The sequence below is a fragment of the Ascaphus truei genome, chromosome 15 (assembly GCF_040206685.1).
Source record: "Ascaphus truei isolate aAscTru1 chromosome 15, aAscTru1.hap1, whole genome shotgun sequence".
Classification (NCBI taxonomy): Eukaryota; Metazoa; Chordata; class Amphibia; order Anura; family Ascaphidae; genus Ascaphus; species Ascaphus truei.
Window position 1 is genome coordinate 8,621,546 of NC_134497.1, and position 23,560 is coordinate 8,645,105.

Below are 23,560 nucleotides of genomic sequence, written 5' to 3' on the forward strand. Positions count from 1 at the left end.
CATCCTCACCCAGGCCAGAACTCTGCCCATCCTCACCCAGGCCAGCACTCTGCCCATCCTAACCCAGGCCAGAACTCTGCCCATCCTCACCCAGGCCAGCACTCTGCCCATCCCCACCCAGGCCAGCACTCTGCCCATCCTAACCCAGGCCAGAACTCTGCCCATCCTCACCCAGGCCAGCACTCTGCCCATCCCCACCCAGGCCAGCACTCTGCCCATCCTCACCCAGGCCAGCATCTGCCTATCCTCACCCAGGCCAGCACTCTGCCCATCCTCACCCAGGCCAGCTCTCTGCCCATCCTCACCCAGGCCAGCACTCTGCCCATCCTCACCCAGGCCAGCACTCTGCCCATCCTCACCCAGGCCAGCACTCTGCCCATCCTAACCCAGGCCAGCACTCTGCCCATCCTCACCCAGGCCAGCATCTGCCCATCCTCACCTAGGCCAGCGCTCTGCCCAACCTCACCTAGGCCAGCGCCCTGCCCATTCTCACCCAGGCGAGCACCCTGCCCATCCTCACCAAGGCCAGGCTTCTGCCCATCCTCCTCCAGGTCAGCGCTCTGCCCATCCTCACCCAGGCCAGTTCTCTGCCCATCCTCACCCAGGCCTCTGCCCATCCTCACCCAGACCAGTGCTCTGCCCATCCTCACCGAGGCCAGGCCTCTGCCCATCCTCACCCAGGCCAGGCCTCTGCCCATCCTCACCCAGACCAGTGCTCTGCCCATCCTCACCCAGGCCAGTGCTCTGCTCATCCTCGCAGAGAGAGGCCGGGGGAGGGAGAGGACCTCACAGTGGCAGAGAGAGGCCGGGGGACCTCACAGTGAAAGGCAGAAGCCGCATCTCTATGTCATGTATCTATGAATAATAAAGACGGCGGATAGCGCTGAACATGGGCCATTTAGGACGAGTTTTATTATCAGTCATTTCCAAAAAGAAAATGTGTATTAACCTTTACACTACCAGATTGCTCTAGACTTTGACACAATATACAACGTCAAGAACGGTACACTATGTTCCTTTACTAAATAATGTGAGAAAAGGCAGTGGAGTAGAAGTGACATGCAGATGGGAATTAAATACCACTGCTGACGTCTTAGAGGTTGAGGACCAATGTAGGTGCTAGAACTTTGTAATGTAAAAAGGATAGCTACGGGAAGATATAGTTCAAATTAAAACGCCCCAAGGGTGGGAAGGAATTTCCAAACCTTAACTGCTGCTTTAAGAAGACACTTGAGAGGTTGTGTTATCATGTAGTGCAGGACTTGACTCACCGCCAGTAGTATCTGCATGGAACTGTGCATCACCTCGATGTACTGGTATTCCACAGCGCACCCAATGACTGACACATAGGCGTGAGTCTCCAGCCCAGCCATGCCGCCCAGGGGAGCCTCCTTCCTCACACACCCAGGCCCGTGGTCACTCCACCACGACTGGTGCTGGGACACGTGGAATGTTAGGAGGTCGCTGTCCTGCGGGGAGGAGAGATAATGTCTCGAACACGCGGGAACGGATTTATCCCAGGCCTGGCTGGGCAAGCATCTTAACTTATCGTCTCTCTGTATTTTGGGATTTGTGGTCCCATGTGTCCTACTTAAATAAAACTTTAGGTCGGGCTCAATCTATGCCAATCACCTTAAGACCTATAATACCTCTTCCCCAAACACATCCTATTGCTCTATAGAACACTCCCTGTACCTTCTCCATATACCCTACCCATAACTCCCCATATAACCGCTCCCTATAACTCATCCTATTGCTCTATAGAACACTCCCTGTACCTTCTCCATATACCCTACCCATAACTCCCCATATAACCGCTCCCTATAACTCATCCTATTGCTCTATAGAACACACCCTGTACCTTCTCCATATACCCTACCCATAACTCCCCATATAACCGCTCCCTAGAACTCATCCTATTGCTCTATAGAACACTCCCTGTACCTTCTCCATATACCCTACCCATAACTCCCCATATAACCGCTCCCTAGAACTCATCCTATTGCTCTATAGAACACTCCCTGTACCTTCTCCATATACCCTACCCATAACTCCCCATATAACCGCTCCCTATAACTCCTCCTATTACTCTACAGAACACTCCCAATAAAGCCTCCTTTTGCTCCATATAACCACTCCCAATAACTCCTCCTATTGTCCCATATAACATCTCCCTGTAACTCCTCCTATTTCCCCATATAACCGCTCCCTATAACTCCTCCTATTGTCCCATATAACCTCTCCCTGTAACTCCTCCTATTTCCCCATATAACCTCTCCCTGTAACTCCTCCTATTGTCCCATATAACATCTCCCTGTAACTCCTCCTATTTCCCCATATAACCGCTCCCTATAACTCCTCCTATTGTCCCATATAACATCTCCCTGTAACTCCTCCTATTGTCCCATATAACATCTCCCTGTAACTCCTCCTATTTCCCCATATAACCTCTCCCTGTAACTCCTCCTATTGTCCCATATAACATCTCCCTGTAACTCCTCCTATTTCCCCATATAACCGCTCCCTATAACTCCTCCTATTGTCCCATATAACATCTCCCTGTAACTCCTCCTATTGTCCCATATAACATCTCCCTGTAACTCCTCCTATTTCCCCATATAACCTCTCCCTGTAACTCCTCCTATTGTCCCATATAACATCTCCCTGTAACTCCTCCTATTTCCCCATATAACCGCTCCCTATAACTCCTCCTATTGTCCCATATAACATCTCCCTGTAACTCCTCCTATTTCCCCATATAACCTCTCCCTGTAACTCCTCCTATTGTCCCATATAACATCTCCCTGTAACTCCTCCTATTGCCCCATATAACCGCTCCCTGTAACTCCTCCTATTGCCCCATATAACCTCTCCCTGTAACTCCTCCTATTTCCCCATATACCCGCTCCCTGTGACTCCTCCTATTTCCCCACATATCCGCTCTCTCTTGCAGAGAATGGTAATGTACCTTCATCTATATAATACAAGTAACACAATGTATTTGTCCTGAGTGCTGGATATGTGTAAACAGAAAAATGTGACATGTAGTAACAAAAATGGAATTTCACGAGTTTTTAGCGTGTGTGTAAGAGGTGTCAGGTTTCAGCCAGACAGCTCAGTACCAGACTGTATATATGTATTTATTTATACAGTGCCATCCATGTACAGAGCGCTGTACAGCAGTAACACATGGGACGTAATAGGAATAAACGCTTCAAACATTAAAGTAACATTAGGAAAAAGAGTCCCTGCCCCGAAAAGCTTACAATCTAAGTGGTAAGTAGGGAGAATGTATTGGGCTGTTTGAGGTCTCTTTGGGGCAATCAATTTACCTTGTTTCATCTTCGGTTCCAAAACATATTGTAAGCCCATGGGAAGGGGGGGGGGGAGAAGATTAAGTATGCCTGAATTTTTACTACAGAATGTGGTCTCATTCTGAACCTCTCTCTCCCCCCATCTAATAAAGACCCTCGCAGTCACTGCCCTTCCCCCCAAGTCATTGTGCCAGAAGGAGCTTACATGAATAATCAGGGAAGAGAGGAGGCAGCTGGTGGAGCCATCGCTTTCATATCCCAGCAGATGAAAGCAGTTTGGCACAAGGGATGCAGAACGCTCCTGCTCCCCCTACCCAAATATAGAGAGGATGAGATGGGTGCAGGGAGGGCTGTGGTGGGTATATGGTTAGATAGGGAGTGAGGTTTTGTATTGAAATCCCAGGATATAAAACAGGACTTGTACATCTCAGAGTGTTATCGAGTTCATATTTCTATATAAAATCAGATGTCAACCTCAAAAGGACCAAAAACAGAGGGATTTCGGGTTTAAAAATGTTAATATCCATCAGTGAGATTCCATTGAAGTCTAGTAGTTTATCCAAACCAGCGATAGTTGGCAGCACTGATATAAGATGTAAACCTAAAGTTAGGAAGGTAAGAAGGGGCGCTCTGCGGTGCCGACATTGAGGGATCTAATCCTCCCCCCCCCCCCCCCATTCCTTTTGTCCAAATCTTACCTTAGACAGATCACCGACCTCCAGGTAGAAGCAGATAAGGAAAACATTCCAGGTGACCCAGACTGCTGCCCAGGCGGCATACTGTGATATAAAGAGAGAGAGAACTATATATCTCTATGACCGCCCATTACCTGTACGGCCCGATCCTCTATGTCTATCGGCCTGATGCTAAACTAGCCCAAGAGGTGCCATGTTCCTGCCCTTGTCCCTAAAGGGTGACAGACATGTCCCCACGTAACCCCTGTACCACCTATTCCTAGTGGTGATGCTCTCTGTAATCCTTGTCCCTATATTAAACTGTCCAGCCTATAGGTGCTGTGCTATGTATCCTAAAGCCCTTCTGTGCCACCCCACCCCAGAGATGTCAGGTTCCCCCCCGTGGTCAGAAAAGTGTCCATGTGTCTTACCATAGGCAGGCCAGACCTAGAGTCCAGTATCTACATCCCTGCACCCAGCCTCAAGCCAACGCCCACTGGAGAGACGAGTAATACTTACAGCCACAACATAGCGTGGTCTGTACTGGAGAGTTCCAAAGAGGCCCAGGATAACTACGATGATGTGAAGGAAATTGGCCAAAATCGGAGCCCATTGGTAGCCGAGAAAATCAAAGACCTGACACTCTAGTGCAGCTATCTAGAGAGAGAGAGAGAGAGAGAGAGAGAGAGGAGAGAGAGGTGGAAAAAAAGGATTAGACAACCTCAGAACAATTTGCAGAAGTCTGCATTTGACAGTTTACAATTATTGTTATTCTACGCGCCCTGAGCCGTGGGATAGAAACATTATTATTATTATTGTGGCCCAGCACTCGGAGTGTCTTGTTCGCCCATCCATGGATGCTGTGGTTCCTTTTATACACGGACTGCAGTGCTGTAAAGGTCTAGTAGGAGGTTCCGGTACCCAGGTGGCTGCACTCCCCCTTCCCTGCCACATGATCCTGATGGATGACTGTTCTCCTGCTCTCGCCCTGATGGCGGGTGGATCCATCATTCTGTCCCTGTGCCCTTGCGCCTGATACAGGATGAATTCATCACTCATCGCACACCCTCCTCTGAAACAAGTCTACCTAACCCCATGGGCACCACAGTCCACACAATGGGTATGGGGGAGGGAGGCTGGCACTGCCTCTGACTGCTCCATACCTGCTCTGGATAGAAATGTACCCTGTGCGTGGCTAGTGCCTGGGAGTGAGGCTGGCACCTCTCCACCTGCAAGCATTTCTATTTTTCATCTTTACAGCGCACACCTGCACTTCATGGGGTTGATTTTAATTGGTTTATCTCCTGCTGGAGTTGCCATGGTAACATTCCTTGGGGTCCTGCAATTTGTTTTTTCCCTTCCCAGCATCCTTTGCAACCCCCCAAAGGTCACGTCTGATGGATGCCTTCAGTCACTGCTGCATTTAACCTCCCCCTTGCTGCAGGACCAGCACTGTCCATCAGGGTGTCCCTCCTCCAGCAGCAACGAAGACACTTTGTAACCTCTTTATTAACTCCTTGGCTGCCTGCAGTTTCAGGCACCTCTAGCAGACAAGGAGTTACTGGTGCAGTCATAGAATCTATAAACCTCACAACTTCTATTAACCTTTAACGCTGCGAGCAGACACACTAAGGCTGCGTCCATAGAGCCTCAGCCCGCGCTCCTCCGCGCTGAGGCTCGCCTGCCCGGTCAGGAGCGATTCCATGGACTGGCAGGCGAGCCAGCGTGCGCGATCGGGAGGCGGGGCAGTCACGTTGCTGGGCCAATAGCCCGCGACGCACCGACGTCAAGGCGCCGACGTCACAGCGCCGCGACGCTGCTTGCTGTGATTGGAGGTTTTCAGCCGACAGCGCGCTGAGAAACAGGCTCTGCTGTCGGCTGAAAATTCCAACTCCTCAGCACGCCTGCGGACGCTCGCGTGAGCCCCCTCTAAAGGCATCCTCATTGAGGACGCAGGGGCTCAGCACAGAGCGTCCGCGCGGCTCAGCGCGGCTTCCCCTGCTATGGACGTAGCCTAAAGTCAGGGCAGAGCCCTGACAAAAAGAATTGGTTATTCTCCTGGGACGCGTCTATCTTAATATGGACATTGCGCTCAATGCATTTTGGAGGGGCTGCTGCCGCTTTTAACCCTTTCGCTGCCTGCGAGCCTGAAACGCATCGTTTGCCTGGCCAAACTCAAGAGAATTCCAGCTGACCCTGCTAATCATGTCCGGGAGAGAGGGAGGCTCCGGGGATATTCCAACAATACACAGCACCTCTCCTCCTCATCCACTGCTCGAACCCGGGGCAGCTGCTCAGTGAGAGGGCAGGAACAGGGCAGGTACATACCGACTGTGAGAGGCAGGGTATTGCTAGATAATGGTGACCCCCCCTAAACACAAATAATCACCTTGACCACTTCATGTGCTTACCTACCATTTGTAAAATGTTGTTCCAATGAAAACAAACACAAGAGGAGAAAGAAAAAGATAACGTGAGGATGAAAAAGCCACGGCTACAGAAATAAGAAGTTGGAAATGTATTCAGGATCCTCTGCTGTGCAGGAGCCGGGCTGGCTTGGTGGCATCAGCCCCGCGCTCTCCCCCAGGGGCCCCACATGTGGAGCGGGTGCGGTGATGGAGGGAGCCCAGGCAGGCGGCGAGCATGGAAAACAGGGCACGATTTCCGGAGGGGCGCCAACTTCCGTGTGGCTCCGTCCAGCGGTGCCACAACCGTCACCCCCACTCCACAGGGAAGGGAAGAGGCCCCTGCACACTCCGCATCGGGCCACACCATTTTGCAAGCCGGCCCGCAGAGACGAATATTGAAGCTAATGACAAAACGAAAATTCTGCCCACCCACAGAATGATCAAAATGCAACCATGTACGGGCAAAATACGCGGGCGCCATGCGGAGCGACCTGGGGAAAATGTGCCAATATAACTCAGCGATGGCCGAGTACTGGTCTCTAGCATGGGTCGGTGATCGGGTTCTTGGAGCAGGTGAACATTGAGTCCTCGCGATATTGGACAAAACCGTAGATTGGACATTCTTCAGGGTAGCTGCAAATATTACTGTGTACAACCTCTGCATACATGGTCAACGCTAATAATATTGCAAACCAGTCAAACCATGTTTCATAGTAACTGTGTAATAGTAAAAGTATGGTGGACATGTGTCCTGGAACAGGATTGTATATTTTCTGTGTATTTTTCTGCTCTCAGGCTGCCAGCTCTCCCCAGTGAATGTTGCATGTTTCCCTGTTCTGAAGCAGCCATTGCTGCTGTGTAGTTGCAACATTGTTGCTACAACCTATCACTGCTCATTGCTTGAGTTGGTTTAGCCCTCTCCCCCTGCCTTTCTCAGTTTATTAGTATGCCCCATTGGCTTGTTGCTGTCTGGAAAGGAAAGTGTGCTTTCTCTGATCATCAGCAGACACAGTGAGTGTATGCATCTTCCACTGCTCCTTTAGAAGGGGATTCCTTTTTACCTTCCCCTCACAAGAGCCACTTCCTACCACAAAAACTACATGCAAGTGCTTTTATATTTCTGTCAAACCCACCCAATAAAGTTGAAGAAAATAGAAGGACTCTGTGTGCTTTTAAAGGGGATGAGTTATGCTACATGGACCTAATCACAGGCTACAGTGGTGCTTGGTCCAGAATAACATGTACAGTATCAAGTTTCACAAACTGAAGCATCATTTTGACTCTGCGTCACGGTGAGCTTTGCTTTAATTTTGCGCCTATCGCCAATCAGTGATTTGGGTAGGGGTTATAGGATGTTAGCAGAGGAGCGAGTCAGGGAAGTATTATAGTGAATTTGCACAGTTTTGTTTTTCATTGTGCCTTAAATAAATCCGCCAGGTCGGAGAGTTGCTCCGGAGCGATGGAACACTGACGAGCTTCTAAGGCTAAGGCCTCGTCCATGGTGCTGCAGACCGCGCAGAGGAGGTGGCGTGCGATGCACAAGAAATCAGTTGACACTGATTTCTCAGTGCCACAGGCAGGTCACGTGAGCGGTTCACCCAATGAGGGCGAACCAGCTCCGTGACACCCCTAGGCACGCCCCCCCACGGCGCGTCTACCATGGGCAGAAAAACGCACCTGCTTCACGCGGGTGACTTCACAGCCTTCGCGTGGGCGAAGGCACCATGGCCCGGGCCTAAGGCCTCGTCCAGGGTGCAGCTGAGTGGGCGCCTGCACGGTGCTCAGCTGCTTGCCGAAGCAAGCAAATTTGAATTTGCCGCTCGCTGGCGCGTCACGTGAGCGGTTCGCCCAATGAGGGCGAACCAGCTCTGTGACATCATGGCTGCACCCCCCCACCCCCCGCGCGCGCGTACCTAGCTGTCCACAAATCTCACGGCCGAGCAGAGCGCATGACGTCACCGCGCACGAGCACCGGCGCCCCCGCTCCCTGCCTGGCCGCAGCCATACAGTACCATGTCGATACATATCCCCGTCCGTCTTCATCATTGCAACTGTAGCACTAAACATTCCGTCTTCAATGCCTCCTATAGCAAACCTGTCTGTACAGATCACTGTGGGCAGAGGAAGCTCGGGGAATGCCCTCTCCCAGAGCTATTGATACAGAGCACTAAAATACGCAGATCCAGGAGCGGTGAATATCTGGCAGTGCCAGGTAATTAAAGGGCTTACTGGCCGTACGCCCAAAATAAACAGACCGCTAAGAGTTTATAGGCATCATGCCACGTGTTATAAATACTGCGTGCCAGTATGGACAAGAAGGGAAAGGTAAGCTAAAGATGTGTACCAGCCAGATACACATGCATACCAGCATGATTAACCCGTTCAATGTTGGAGAAAGTCATCAAGTTGGTTACCAACACCGGTTACTTCAGACCCAACTGGATAAACTTTCAGTTTATGGTGGGTAACAAATAATAATACAGTATACAGTAAAGGCATCGTATTCTACTATATTTAGGAGGCCCCCATACTACACATGCATCCTATAGGGTGGGAAAACCTGCTCCAGTCTCTGAAACATTATACAGTGAATCTCTCTAGCTTATACACCGTACCATGTATAAGGCCTCGGACACTGAGGCGCGCTTATGCTTGGCACTGAGCCCCTGCAGCCGCAATGAGAGCGGCTTTAGTAGGGGCACGCTTACGCAAGCGTGCGGAAGCGCAAGTCTTAGCAAAATGTAACATTTTTGCGCTTGCCGGAGCGCAGGGCCGGTCGCGTGAGCGGTTCGCCCAATGAGAGCGAACCAGCTCCGTGACGTCACAGCCCCCCCCCCCCCCCGCACCCCGACACGCCCCCGGACAGCGCGCGGTCTAAGGCCAGGGAAACCACCCGCTTTCCCTCAGCCTCCGCGCGCTTCAGCACGCAATCACTAACCATGGACGCAGCCTAAGAGATTAGAGTAGGTGAGCCAGTGTAAGAAGTGAATGTATCTTGGAATGATTTGTGTGTGTGCTGGATATTTAGGGGAACATAGAAAAAGAGTTGGTAAAATGTGGTTGGTAAAATCAGAGAGATCCAGCAGCCATATTGTTCCTACAAAAAAAACAACAACAAAAAACGTGCTATTTGTGACCCAAACTACAAAGCAAAGTGCTTAGTAGGTGGTGATACCATGTTACAGATAGGATCAACATCAAAGGATTTGACCTCTTCAAGCCTTATTAATTTGCTCATGTGGAGCTCTTGTGCTAATTTTTTTTTAGATATCCGTATCACCCCTTCCCTCTTTTCACCAAATCTTACATGTCTTATCCAGGCCCCGGCGGGGCACAGGTCTGTAGAAATCCCATTGTGTAAGGCATAGCATTAGGAAATGAGAACATGTCTATTCCAGTGGAAGAGGAGAACTCATTACAGCTGAGCCAGTGATCTGGGGTGGCTGCTTTCCATCCTGTATCCCACATTCCTATACAGTGTAAGGAGTTTCAGTCAAGCAGCTTCCAATCACCGCTTCCCACCAACCCTACACCCGACAGGAAACAACTGCAAAGCCCCAGCGTTAGCCCCCTAATCAAACCATGCAGACATCAAGGATTATGTTATCCTTATATCCATTACAACTCACAGCTACAACCCCTCTCACTCCTAATCAGTCTGAGACACACGCCCAGGCCAGGCAAACACAGACGGTTCATATAATGGCCCAGACAATGTCAGCACATTCAGGCTTTTACAGGTCAGAGCTATGAAACCTAAGTACATGTCAAAGTCACTAGTACCTGAATCATAGGTCAGAATTAGGAGAGAGTTGAAGCAATATAATATCAGTAGTAGAGGTCACTGATCCAAGGTCACAAGGAGAACTGGGTTCAAAGGCAAGTTCGTACCAATGACATATTACATTTTTTTTCTTACTGTTCAGGTGGCTCCTGGGTGAACGTATGGGTGAGCCCATGAGGAAGAGGGCAGAATAGGAGGCGGAGGAGGGCACGTGGGTGCAAGGTGACAACTGAAGGGTAGGGGTCAGGACAAGTCCCTTTACAGGTACTGGCTTGGAGGTATTTGTAGACTCATGCACTGAAAAGACAGGATCAGGGCCGCTTTTAGAATATTCCTGCCCACAGACCGTTATCTTTTGGCCGCCCTGGCCGCCTCCTCCTCTTGCAGCGTCCCAACGCGTTTCCATAACCAGGAGACACCATGTGATGTCACATTGTCATAGCACCGCGTCGCCATGTGACTTCGCGGCATCATTTGGCGACGCTGCAGAAGGAGGTAAGAGACCTTAACAGAGGCCCCACGCTTTCCCACGACAATCAGTTTAATTGTTGTGGGGAAGAGAGCGGGGCCTCTGTAACCGCAGCACCAGCTCATCCGAAATTTGACCCCCCGCCCCGGGCCTAGTAGGACTATGCCTAAATACGGGCCTGGGAAGGATGGCCCCTGTTTGATATGTTCTCAAGCTTCTTCCCAGTACTGGAGAAGAGATCAGCGCCATTATTCAAATGAATGGGACCCCAATATGAGGAAGAGTCTTCGCAGCACAATGAATAAGGCCTCGGTCCCGCTGCGCTCGTTGGCGCGGGCGGCCACACGCGAGTTCCCCACCAGCAGGGGAATCCTGCGGAGCCGGTCCCGGTCCCCCCTGGCGGCACAGCGCACTACCCGCTGTGGCGCGTCAGCCGCTATGGGATACAAGAGAATGGTGATCCCCAGCGTTGACGCGTCACGTGGTGTGGCTGTGAGCCAATGGGGAGGGGAGGCTTCGGGAGGAGGAGAGGCTTCGGGGAGCGGGGAGGAGTGTGGAGTGACAGCAGCGTGAGTGCCTGTCTGTGTGTGTGTCTGAGTGCGTGTGTGCCTGTCTGTGTGTGTGTCTGAGTGCGTGCGTGCCTGTCTGTGTGTGTGTATGTGTGTATGTGTGTATGTGTGTGTCTGAGTGCGTGAGTGCCTGCCTCTGTCTTTCTGTGTGTGTCTGTGTATGAGTGCCTGCGTGTGTGTGTGTGTATGAGTGCCTGCGTGTGTGTGTGTGTGCCTGCGTGTGTGTGTTGCTTACCTTCAATCAGCAGCTCCAGGCCGAGCCCGTGGAGGGAGGGGGGGGAGAGTAGCGGGTCCCTCCGCTCAAGCCACGCCCCCCCTCCCTGTCAATCCTCCCACTCCCACCCACCTCCCGCTCCGGCTCCCGCTCCTTACAGACCGCATATCGCGGTCTGTGTATGTCAGCGCACCGCCTGTCTGCAGTGCGGGCGCGCTGACTCTGGGAGCGGGGCCTTAGCCTAAGGGCTGATGTAGAGCGACTGGGACGGGTAGGATTTCAGACTTTGTAATGACCCTGAATCAAAGTCCAGACGTAATTAGAAAGTAGATCAGAGAATATTTTAAACACCAGCTCTGCTCTTAAAGCTGCAGTTCAGTATTTTTTTTTTTTACGTCAATAGTTTCATGTGTGCAATCTCTAATTACCTAAAGAACTGTATAGCTGCAGGTCAATTCGTTCTCCATGTATTGATAGGCGAAATTTGGTGACATAATTAGAGCTGGCATATGTTTTTATTTGCTTCTGTCAGTCAGTGGAAGCTCATGAATAATCATGAGCACTCCTACACTGACATGTGCTAGAGGGAGGGCAGGGCTGACAAAGGGGTGTGCCAGGGCTTGTGACAGGACATGAAGGGGCAGTGCCTTAGCAAATGGCTGTTAAATTAGAATACAAGAAAATTGGTCTTTCAAAGTTGTTGTTTTTTAAAACAGAAAATGCTAAAAGTATTTTTTCTTACTACAGAACTGATTTATTAAAAAACACACACATGCAGGATATTGACTGAACTGCAGCTTTAAGTGCAATAAGCAAACGGACATAAAGCTTCCATGCAATTAAATGTTCCCAAAGGGTTCACCCTATAATCAGCTTCACCCCCCCACCAATCTGCTCCTCCAGACCCCTTGTTACTACATAACACGGAAACGGGCCTAATTTGTCAAAAAGGAAAGAAACCGCAAAAGTGAAAAAGAAATGATAAATCTGTTGGTTGATTCCATCAACTGGATCTCTTCTACACGGGACGCCCCTCACCCACACAAAACCTTCTACATGGGACACCCCTCACCCCCACAAAACCAACTACACGGGACGCCCCTCGCCCACACAAAACCTTCTACACAGGACGCCCCTCACCCCCACAAAACCAACTACATGGGACGCCCCTCGCCCACACAAAACCTTCTACATGGGACACCCCTCACCCCCACAAAACCAACTACACGGGACGCCCCTCGCCCACACAAAACCTTCTACACGGGACGCCCCTCGCCCACACAAAACCTTCTACACGGGACGCCCCTCACCCACACAAAGCCTTCTACACGGGACGCCCCTCGGCCACACAAAGCCTTCTACACGGGACGCCCCTCGCCCACACAAAGCCTTCTACACGGGACGCCCCTCGCCCACACAAAACCTTCTACACGGGACGCCCCTCGCCCACACAAAACCTTCTACACAGGACACCCCTCGCCCACACAAAACCTTCTACACGGGACGCCCCTCGCCCACACAAAACCTTCTACACAGGACACCCCTCACCCCCACAACAACCTTCTACACGGGACGCCCCTCACCCCCACAACAACCTTCTACACAGGACGCCCCTCGCCCACACAAAGCCTTCTACACGGGACGCCCCTCACCCCCACAACAACCTTCTACACGGGACGCCCCTCACCCCCACAACAACCTTCTACACGGGACGCCCCTCGCCCACACAAAGCCTTCTACACGGGACGCCCCTCGCCCACACAAAACCTTCTACATGGGACGCGCCTCGCCCACACAACAACCTTCTACACGGGACGCCCCTCACCCCCACAACAACCTTCTACAGGGGACGCCCCTCACCCCCACAACAACCTTCTACACGGGATGCCCCTCACCCCCACAACAACCTTCTACACGGGACGCCCCTCACCCCCACAAAACCTTCTACACGGGACGCCCCTCGCCCACACAAAACCTTCTACACAGGACGCCCCTCACCCCCACAACAACCTTCTACACGGGACACCCTTCGTCCCCACAACAACCTTCTACACAGAACGCCCCTCACCCCCACAACAACCTTCTACACGGGACGCCCCTCACCCTCACAAAACCTTCTACACAGGACGCCCCTCGCCCCCACAACAACCTTCTACACGGGACGCCCCTCACCCCCACAACAACCTTCTACACGGGACGCCCCTCACCCTCACAACAACCTTCTACACAGGACGCCCCTCGCCCACACAAAACCTTCTACACGGGACACCCCTCACCCCCACAACAACCTTCTACACGGGACGCCCCTCGCCCACACAAAACCTTCTACACGGGATGCCCCTCGCCCCCACAATAACCTTCTACACGGGACGCCCCTCACCCCCACAAAAACCTTCTACACAGGACGCCCCTCGCCCCCACAACAACCTTCTACACGGGACGCCCCTCACCCACACAACAACCTTCTACATGGGACGCCCCTCACCCACACAACAACCTTCTACACGGGACGCCCCTCACCCCCACAACAACCTTCTACACAGGACGCCCCTCACCCCCACAACAACCTTCTACACGGGACGCCCCTCGCCCACACAAAACCTTCTACACGGGACGCCCCTCGCCCCCACAATAACCTTCTACACGGGACGCCCCTCACCCCCACAAAAACCTTCTACACAGGACGCCCCTCACCCCCACAACAACCTTCTACACGGGACACCCCTCACCCCCACAAAACCTTCTACATGGGACGCCCCTCGCCCACACAAAACCTTCTACATGGGACGCCCCTCGCCCACACAAAACCTTCTACACAGGACGCCCCTCGCCCACACAAAACCTTCTACAAGAGACGCCCATCGCCCACACAAAACCTTCTACACAGGACGCCCCTCGCCCACACAAAACCTTCTACACAGGACGCCCCTCGCCCACACAAAACCTTCTACACAGAACGCCCCTCGCCCCCACAACAACCTTCTACACAGGACGCCCCTCGCCCACACAAAACCTTCTACAGGGATGTCCCTCACCCCCACAACAACCTTCTACACCGGACGCCTTTCGCCCCCACAAAAACCTTGTACCAGGGATGCCCCTCACCCCCACAAAAACCTACACAAGACGCCCCTCGCCCCCACAACAACCTTCTACACGGGACGACCCTCGCCCCCACAACAACCTTGTACACAGCAGTTGGGGTTATTTTTGACATACTATTTTTCCTGCTGCCTAATACAGGTCGCCCCTCGCCCCCACAAACAGCGAGGTTTTTCAGGAAAACCGTCTGCACGGGGGTAACGTGTACAATTTGCCAACTTTCCATTTAAGAAAAAAAAGAAGAAAAAAAAGCCAAATTTTCGTCTTGAGGTCTGTTTTTAAGAAAACTTTTTTTTTAAAACAGATACAAGGCTGTAATAAGAGCCCTGATCCTGAGAGCTTACACTCTAGAGGGAATAAGGGGCAATGTTGAAACAAAAAAGGTAGAGTGGCTGCTTATTGTGGGTGTATACATCATGGAATCTGGTCCAGTCGCACAGCTGACCCCATTAAGGTTTGGGGGTGCGGATGTTAGGGGGTGTTAGATAGCGTGGAGATTGGTCCAGCCGCACAGCTGATCCCAATAGGGAGGAAGGAAGGGGGGGGGGGGGGAGGGAGATGTTAGGGGTATGCCAGATAGGCTTCCTCGAATATTTGAGTTTCCTTGTGAATTTCTAAGACAAATTCCCTACAGCTGAGGCTGCCTGGCAGCAATGGGTTAACAGCCACCCGTTACTTAAATGCTGAGAATGCCACACACATACTTGGAGTTCCTCTACTGGGTGCTTGGAAACTAACCTCCCCAAAGCCCCAACCCCCCATCCCGACCACCCGACATCACCGCCTGTGTTTGGGGCTACTCCCAGTACAGGGCAAACAAAGCAGGTTTCTGCACTTCCTTTCCAGCCAGGTAACACATCGTTCAGAAAGCGGGTATCCCCCATCTATAGATGGGGCGTACACTACCCACGTCACATACACACCCGCACAATGTACGGATATCCCCATCAGACATTAACACAATATAATGTGCCCCCTTACTGCTGCAGGGCCAGGCACCCCTGGTTTAGGAGTGATGGGGACGGGTCAGTTTGGTACAGAGCTCGGAAATTCCCACTTTCCTATAAATATAATGAATGCTACTGCTCTTGTTAACTGGGCCCCTTAAAAGCAATTGTTTGGCCTTTGGGATACCCATTTTGCGTATAGTTGGGGGATGGGCCCCCCCCCCCCAAAAAAAATCCCATTTGAAAGAATAAGGATGTTTTTTACTTGGTGGAATATAATTGGGTTATTGATGCTGCACTCTCTCTGTGTTATTATCTGTGTCACTTTCTCTGACATCCTCTCTCCTGTCCTTTTGTCACTTTCTGTATCTCCCACTGTGTCTCCCTTCGGACACTCTGATCTCTCCTTACTGGGTGTATCTCCCAGTGTCCCCCCCTCCGGACACTCTGACCGCTCCTTACTGGGTGTATCTCCCAGTGTCCCCCTCCGGTCACTCTGACCTCTCCTTACTGGGTGTATCTCCCAGTGCGTCCCCCTCCGGACACTCTGACCTCTCCTTACTGGGTGTATCTCCCAGTGTCCCCCCCTCCGGTCACTCTGACCTCTCCTTACTGGGTGTATCTCCCAGTGCGTCCCCCTCCGGTCACTCTGACCTCTCCTTACTGGGTGTATCTCCCAGTGCGTCCCCCTCCGGACACTCTGACCTCTCCTTACTGGGTGTATCTCCCAGTGTCCCCCCCTCCGGTCACTCTGACCTCTCCTTACTGGGTGTATCTCCCGGTGTGTCCCCCTCCGGTCACTCTGACCTCTCCTTACTGGGTGTATCTCCCAGTGTGTCCCCCTCCGGTCACTCTGACCTCTCCTTACTGGGTGTATCTCCCGGTGTGTCCCCCTCCGGTCACTCTGACCTCTCCTTACTGGGTGTATCTCCCAGTGTGTCCCCCTCCGGTCACTCTGACCTCCCCTTACTGGGTGTATCTCCCAGTGTGTCCCCCTCCGGTCACTCTGACCTCTCCTTACTGGGTGTATCTCCCAGTGTGTCCCCCTCCGGTCACTCTGACCTCCCCTTACTGGGTGTATCTCCCGGTGTGTCCCCCTCCGGTCACTCTGACCTCTCCTTACTGGGTGTATCTCCCGGTGTGTCCCCCTCCGGTCACTCTGACCTCTCCTTACTGGGTGTATCTCCCAGTGTTTCCCCCTCCGGTCACTCTGACCTCTCCTTACTGGGTGTATCTCCCACTGTGTCCCCCTCCGGACACTCTGACCTCTCCTTACTGGGTGTATCTCCCAGTGTCCCCCCCGGTCATTCTGACCTCTCCTTACTGGGTGAATCTCCCAGTGTCCCCCCCGGTCACTCTGACCCCTCCTTACTGGGTGTATCTCCCAGTGTCCCCCCCTCTGGTCACTCTGACCTCTCCTTACGGGGTGTATCTCCCAGTGTCCCCCCCGGTCACTCTGACCTCTCCTTACTGGGTGTATCTCCCAGTGCGTCCCCCTCCGGACACTCTGACCTCTCCTTACTGAGTATCTCCCAGTGTGTGTCCCCCGGTCACTCTGACCTCTCCTTACTGAGTATCTCCCAGTGTCCCCCCCTCCGGTCACTCTGACCTCTCCTTACTGGGTGTATCTCCCAGTGTCCCCCCCCCCGGGCACTCTGACCTCTCCTTACTGGGTGTATCTCCCAGTGCGTCCCCCTCCGGTCACTCTGACCTCTCCTTACTGGGTGTATCTCCCAGTGTCCCCCTCCGGGCACTCTGACCTCTCCTTACTGGGTGTATCTCCCAGTGTCCCCCTCCGGGCACTCTGACCTTTCCTTACTGGGTGTATCTCCCAGTGCGTCCCCCTCCGGTCACTCTGACCTCTCCTTACTGGGTGTATCTCCCAGTGTGTCCCCCTCCGGTCACTCTGATCTCTCCTTACTGGGTGTATCTCCCGGTGTGTCCCCCTCCGGTCACTCTGACCTCTCCTTACTGGGTGTATCTCCCAGTGTGTCCCCCTCCGGTCACTCTGACCTCTCCTTACTGGGTGTATCTCCCAGTGTGTCCCCCTCCGGTCACTCTGACCTCTCCTTACTGGGTGTATCTCCCGGTGTCCCCCCCACGGTCACTCTGACCTCTCCTTACTGGGTGTATCTCCCGGTGTGTCCCCCTCCGGTCACTCTGACCTCTCCTTACTGGGTGTATCTCCCAGTGTGTCCCCCTCCGGTCACTCTGACCTCTCCTTACTGGGTGTATCTCCCGGTGTGTCCCCCTCCGGTCACTCTGACCTCTCCTTACTGGTTGTATCTCCCAGTGTGTCCCCCTCCGGTCACTCTGACCTCTCCTTACTGGGTGTATCTCCCACTGTGTCCCCCTCCGGACACTCTGACCTCTCCTTACTGGGTGTATCTCCCGGTGTGTCCCCCTCCGGTCACTCTGACCTCTCCTTACTGGTTGTATCTCCCAGTGTGTCCCCCTCCGGTCACTCTGATCTCTCCTTACTGGGTGTATCTCCCACTGTGTCCCCCTCCGGACACTCTGACCTCTCCTTACTGGGTGTATCTCCCAGTGTCCCCCCAGGTCACTCTGACCTCTCCTTACTGGGTGTATTTCCCAGTGTGTCCCCCTCCGGACACTCTGACCTCTCCTTACTGGGTGTATCTCCCGGTGTGTCCCCCTCCGGTCACTCTGACCTCTCCTTACTGGGTGTATCTCCCAGTGTCCCCCCCGGTCACTCTGACCTCTCCTTACTGGGTGTATCTCCCAGTGTCCCCCCCTCCGGACACTCTGACCTCTCCTTACTGGGTGTATCAACCAGTGTGTCCCCCTCCGGTCACTCTGACCTCTCCTTACTGGGATAGTGTGATAAGCTTTAGCACACCTTAACTCACTTTAAGATGAAGGCTTGCTAAAGTTTAGCACCAGTAAGTAAATCTGGGCCACTCATCTAATGTGAAAGCAGTCATTCATCTTTAAAATGTGACAACTACTTCAAATTAACCCAGTGTGCAGAAATCCAGGTAGGAATCACTGGAATAGCAAGGAATATAAGGACACAGATTGCTTTTGGTATACATGTCACTGTAAAATGATTCGTTAATTTTCCCAGTTTTGCAGAAACGTGGATATAAAAACATTTGCGTGGGGTTATTATAGATGGCCATGCTTTTCTAAAAGCGGCTTTATAATTCGCGCCCGCACTCGGCAGCACCGGAATCGCAGCGGCAGGCTTCCATGGGTCACTATCAGCCCCACACAGCGTTCTGAAACATTACCCGACCAAGCAGTTATTTACAAAAATATGAGTCAGGTAGTGTACTACAGTATACATAGTACTGTATATATTTAAATGCACACAGTACATATACAGTATTCTACTTATTATCCTCTATTCACGCCCTCTATCTACTCCTTCCTGCTACTGGGGATATCTCTCCTAATCCTGGACCCAGCAATGTACACAACTGCTCTCACCCACGCCTCCCTGCCACCTCTTCCCCTGCTAATGGTGTTAACCTACAGTATCTAATTTAATACTGACTAACCTTAAAACGCACCTCACAAAATCCCAATAGCCTGCACTCACGATTACTGTCCCACACCCACAGTCACTGCTACCAACTATGGTGGCCAAGCACTGCCATCTACAGCACTTATCCCCTCACCTGCTGTTTCTGCAAGTCCCCCGTCATACCACTTAGATTGTAAGCTCTTCGGGGCAGGGATTTCCTTTGTTATTGTCTGATTTTGCTGCGCTTATTGTATTATTATAATTCCCTGTACTGTATTCTTTGTGAAGCACTGAGTACACTTGGCGCTATATAAATAAAGACATACAATACAAGTACAGAAGTTACAATACGATTCACATTATTGCAGCCTCTGCAGGTGGGCCTGAGTGGAACTGCAGCTGCAGTCCTCTGTCTTTGACATTGGAGCAGCTTATCAAAGTGCCAGCTCCCATTGTTACCTCTCTGCCTGTCCCGCGGGTGGCGTATTGATGCCAAAGCTTCAGAAATCATTGTCTGCTGGCGCCCCAACGGTAAAACAATAGGGAAACTCTTTGTTAGCCCGTCCTGGCCAATGGGAAGCGAGCACGAGGGGCGTAGAGAGAAGATACAGGAGAGAGCGAGAAAGATGGAAAGAGATGGAAAGAGAGAGAGAAGGAGAGGGAAAGAGAGAGAGATGGAAAGAGAGAGAGAGAGAAAGAGAGAGAGGAGATGGGAAGAGAGAGAGAAGGAGAGGGAAAGAGAGAGATGGAGAAGGAAAGAGAGAGATGGAAAAAGAGAGAGAGAAGGAGAGGGAAAGAGACAGGAAGAGAGAGAGAGATGGAAAGAGAGAGAGAGAAAGAGAGACGGAAAGAGAGAGAAAGAAAGAGAGACGGAAAGAGAGAGAGATGGAAAGAGAGAGAGATGGAAAGAGAGATGGAAAGAGAGATGGAAAGAGAGAGGGGGAAAGGGGGAAGAGAGAGAAGGAGAGGGAGAGAGATGGAAAGAGAGAGGGAGAGAGATGGAAAGAGAGAGAGAGAGGAGAGAGAGAGGAAAAGAGGGGAAAGAGAGAGAGGCGGAAAGAGAGAGGAGAGGGAAAGAGAGAGACGTAAAGAGAGAGAGAGATGGAAAGAGAGAGAGAGAAGGAGAGAGACACAGAAAGAGAGACGGAAAGAGAGAGAGAGAAAGAGAGACGGAAAGAGAGAGAGAGATGGAAAGAGAGAGAGGGAAAGGGGGAAGAGAGAGAAGGAGAGGGAGAGAGATGGAAAGAGAGAGAGAGAGGAGAGAGAGGAAAAGAGGGGAAGAGAGAGAGAGGCGGAAAGAGAGAGGAGAGGGAAAGAGAGAGACGTAAAGAGAGAGATGGAAAGAGAGAGAAGGAGAGAGACACGGAAAGAGAGACGGAAAGAGAAGGAGACAAAGAGAGAGAAAAGGAGACAGAAAGAGGGAAAGAGAAAGAGACGGGAAGAGAGAGAGAGAGAGAAGAAAGAGAGAGACACAAAGAGAGAGAGACGGAAAGAGACGGACTGTTCTAAATACAAAATACTTGACTTTTTGTTGCAGCAAATAAACACAAAAATAATCCCTAAATAATGCTTCAGTATCAGATGCTGAATTTATCATTACAGGCTGGGGCTGCCTTTTGAGTCAATACATACATGTAAGCGCCGAGTACACTGTGGGAGCTATATAAATAACGCTATACAAACAATAATCACCGTAGGAGTTGGGTTACTATCAGATATTGTCTTGTGTACGAGCAGGAGCTGTAGTTGATGTAACAGTAACCCAAACACTGTCTCGGCTCCGTCGGGAGCTGAAACGTTGAGGAATAAATGTCACCTCTGGATCTTGGAGTGCCTGTCGTGATTATATATATATATATATATATATATATATATATGTTCCCCCCAGATGGGTAATCTTGATTAGATTCATATCTATGAGATACTGTTACTAAGTGGAGTAATAGAGTATTTAGCCGGAGCGGCGTTATATCAGCGCGGTTGGTTTCACAGTTGATCTCTTTGGCTGGGACCACAGTGGCTGTTTTGTTCCCTTTTGCCAATTGCCCAAATCCTAGTTGGGGCCAGCGCCCCCCTCTCACCTCCAAGCTGTACTTATATAATACAATGTATTGGAATAAACTCCCCCCTCCCCATTACTTCTCGGATCGACCCCTATTACGAGCCTTTATAAATCGGTTTTATTCCGGCTGTTCAGTACTGTATATGATCAGTGGGTAACGTGGTCATTATCAGCAGCCACAAGGCGCGACTAAAAAAAAAAAGGCGGTGGGAAAAAGAAATAAAAAGTCTAAAGGAAAATAGCCCTTCAATGCCAAGACTAACCCCCGCCCCCTCCCTTACAGGGCATTGTCCCTTTAACAAGAAATGCATGGTATTCTCACAATGGTATGAGAAGCAGTTTCCCACGCCTGCCAAGATACAGATATATAGATATATTATACACACACTTAGCTGGTGCTGAGTATGTAGTAATATATATATATATATATATATATATATATATATATATATATATATTATACACACACAATTATTAGTATTGGGATTGCAGCATGATACAAGGAACACAGGGCATTTAAATAGCAAGCCCAGGGAAAATGGGTTTGTTCCTTCAAAGTTCTGCTCTGTCCTCAAACACTTCCCCTTAAGTTCCCAGTTTGACCATTTCACTGCTGAGCATGTTATACTGGTGACACAGTATGGAAGAAACATGCTTGTTCTTTCTACCCACCGGCACACTTCATCGCTCTTACCACGCCCCTCAGATTGCAAGCTCTGCGGGGCAGAGGCGACCTGCTCCCCATATGATCGGTTGTATGCGTATTGTTCCTCTGCAGGACTGTGTGCCTTGCCTGCTGCAACTTTAAGGGAACCCCCCAGAATGAGGAGTAAAGTGAAAGGCACTCACCAGCTGAAAGGTGCACAGGAAAATGAAAGTGCATCTGCCAGTGCAGCATCCCATTCTCCTGCCAGGGAGAGCCCTCTGTGCCCCCCTCTGAAATCCCACTGCAAGGACAGGCTGTGGCTATGAGGAGGCTCTGCCCTGGACCATGTCCACAGAGGGCTCTGCCAATCCTTTGCTGTGCTTGGGATCAGGGAACAGCACCGTGATGTATGGGAACAGATGCTTTCCCACACTGTGAGCTGGCTCCCTCCTCTCCCCTCCTCTATCCCCCCCTAATCTCCCTTTCTCACCACTGGAAGGAGGTGGCAGGCTGGTGCATCTCTTAAAAGGGCAACTACATCCCCTCCCCGCATTACAAACAAAAGAACCCAGGCAGTGCCGGAGGTGCCTGCCATGCATTGTTCTGCAGCGTGTTGGTCACAAGCACTGCACGGGTTAAATCCCTAGATTATTAATCAAGTATATATATATATATATATATATATATATATATATATATATATATATATATAATTGTTCTGATGATTATATGTTTGTTTTCACCCAACCTGCCTAATAATTTAAGGATAGGAGCACTAGAAATGAAATACAACGGGAGGAGAATCCTGTGTCCGCAGAGCTTACACTCTAACGGAGAGACGGAGGAGGTTTTAAACCCTGGCACTGGATTTGTCAAAGATATATATATATATAGTGTGATAAGTATATATCCATATATGTCCTTAGTGCCCAGGACATCCTTAAAAACGAGAGGAAACTCCCAATGTATTCTTCCCTGGTAAAACATAAATAAAGATCCAGTCCTAGCGTTATATTCCCATTTGCTGTGCTGCGCTGCGCTTATAGCGACGGTGACGTCAGGCTACGCTTATAGCGACGGTGACGTCAGGCTACGCTTATAGCGACGGTGACGTCAGGCTATGTTCGCTGGAAAAATCAAATTGAGATGATTTCCAGTGAGCGCGACCACGCTGTCGCTCTGTCGCGCTTACTATAAGCGCACGTGACGGCGGCAATGCATTTGTTTTGACGCGGCGTCGCATCGCTGTCACTATGAGCGCGGCCTACATTATCTAGTATAGTCCCCCATGTCTAATAGAGTAGGGTCTGAAATAAACACACGTCTGGATCGTTACCACACACTGACCTGGAGTTAATTGGACAAGCTGTAATTAAAGGAGACAAATCTGGGGGTGGGGGTTCCCCCAAAATTTGGGGCAGGGTGTCTTGTCCAGTGTTGAGGTGCCACCCCGCTAATGCAGGGGTATTATATATGAATGGAATAAGCAGGACGTTGGCTCCCAGAATATACTATGCTGGGATACATGAGGTGTCACAGCTGGATATGTCCCTGACACGGGGGGGGGGGGGTTGTGTATATTGATTTAGCAGGGCAAGGAATAATAGCTATGCAATCCCTCTGCTATACATAGGGTAAAGGGGACATTTCTCTCTAATATATATATATATATATAACTAGCTGAGAGCCCCGGCGTTGCCCGGGATGTTTGTTGTGTGGGGGTGGCATTTGGGTGGGGAGTGGTCCACACGGCCCATGTGCGGTGGTACTGCTGCTGTACTGATGGTGATTGTATCGGTGTGCTGATTTGGGAGGGTTTGTTGCTGATGTGGGGGTGCGGATGTGGGTGTGCCGATGGGGGAGGTGCGAAGGTGGCGATGT

The 23,560-nt window shown here is 51.1% G+C and overlaps 1 protein-coding gene across 2 annotated transcripts; it reads right to left on the reverse strand.

The window, feature by feature from the left end:
- Positions 1 to 1,016: 1,016 nt before the first annotated feature.
- NKAIN4 (sodium/potassium transporting ATPase interacting 4) lies at positions 1,017 to 22,137 on the reverse strand. 2 transcript variants are annotated; one of them, XM_075571474.1, is made up of 4 exons: positions 21,883 to 22,137; positions 4,508 to 4,641; positions 4,013 to 4,093; positions 1,017 to 1,469 (listed from the first exon to the last, which is right to left on the reverse strand). In XM_075571474.1, the coding sequence occupies exons 1-4, from the start codon at positions 21,929 to 21,931 to the stop codon at positions 1,170 to 1,172; spliced, it is 564 nt and encodes a 187-aa protein (XP_075427589.1). In that variant the 5' UTR covers positions 21,932 to 22,137; the 3' UTR covers positions 1,017 to 1,169. The 2 variants fall into 2 exon arrangements, with proteins under 2 accessions (XP_075427589.1, XP_075427587.1); XM_075571472.1 differs by having other exon boundaries at positions 1,068 to 1,469; positions 4,508 to 4,645; positions 21,883 to 22,134.
- Between the last annotated feature and the right edge of the window lie 1,423 nt (positions 22,138 to 23,560).

Bases quoted from the DNA above. Each gene is read 5' to 3' on its own strand.
- NKAIN4 (XM_075571472.1), bottom strand. From the start codon at position 21,936: ATGGGATGCTGCACTGGCAGATGCACTTTCATTTTCCTGTGCACCTTT. The intron at 4,094-4,507 runs GTAAGTATTACT...TTTATATCACAG, and splicing joins GACCACGCTATGTTGTGGCT to TATGCCGCCTGGGCAGCAGT. The intron at 1,470-4,012 runs GTAAGATTTGGA...TCCTCCCCGCAG, and splicing joins AGGTCGGTGATCTGTCTAAG to GACAGCGACCTCCTAACATT.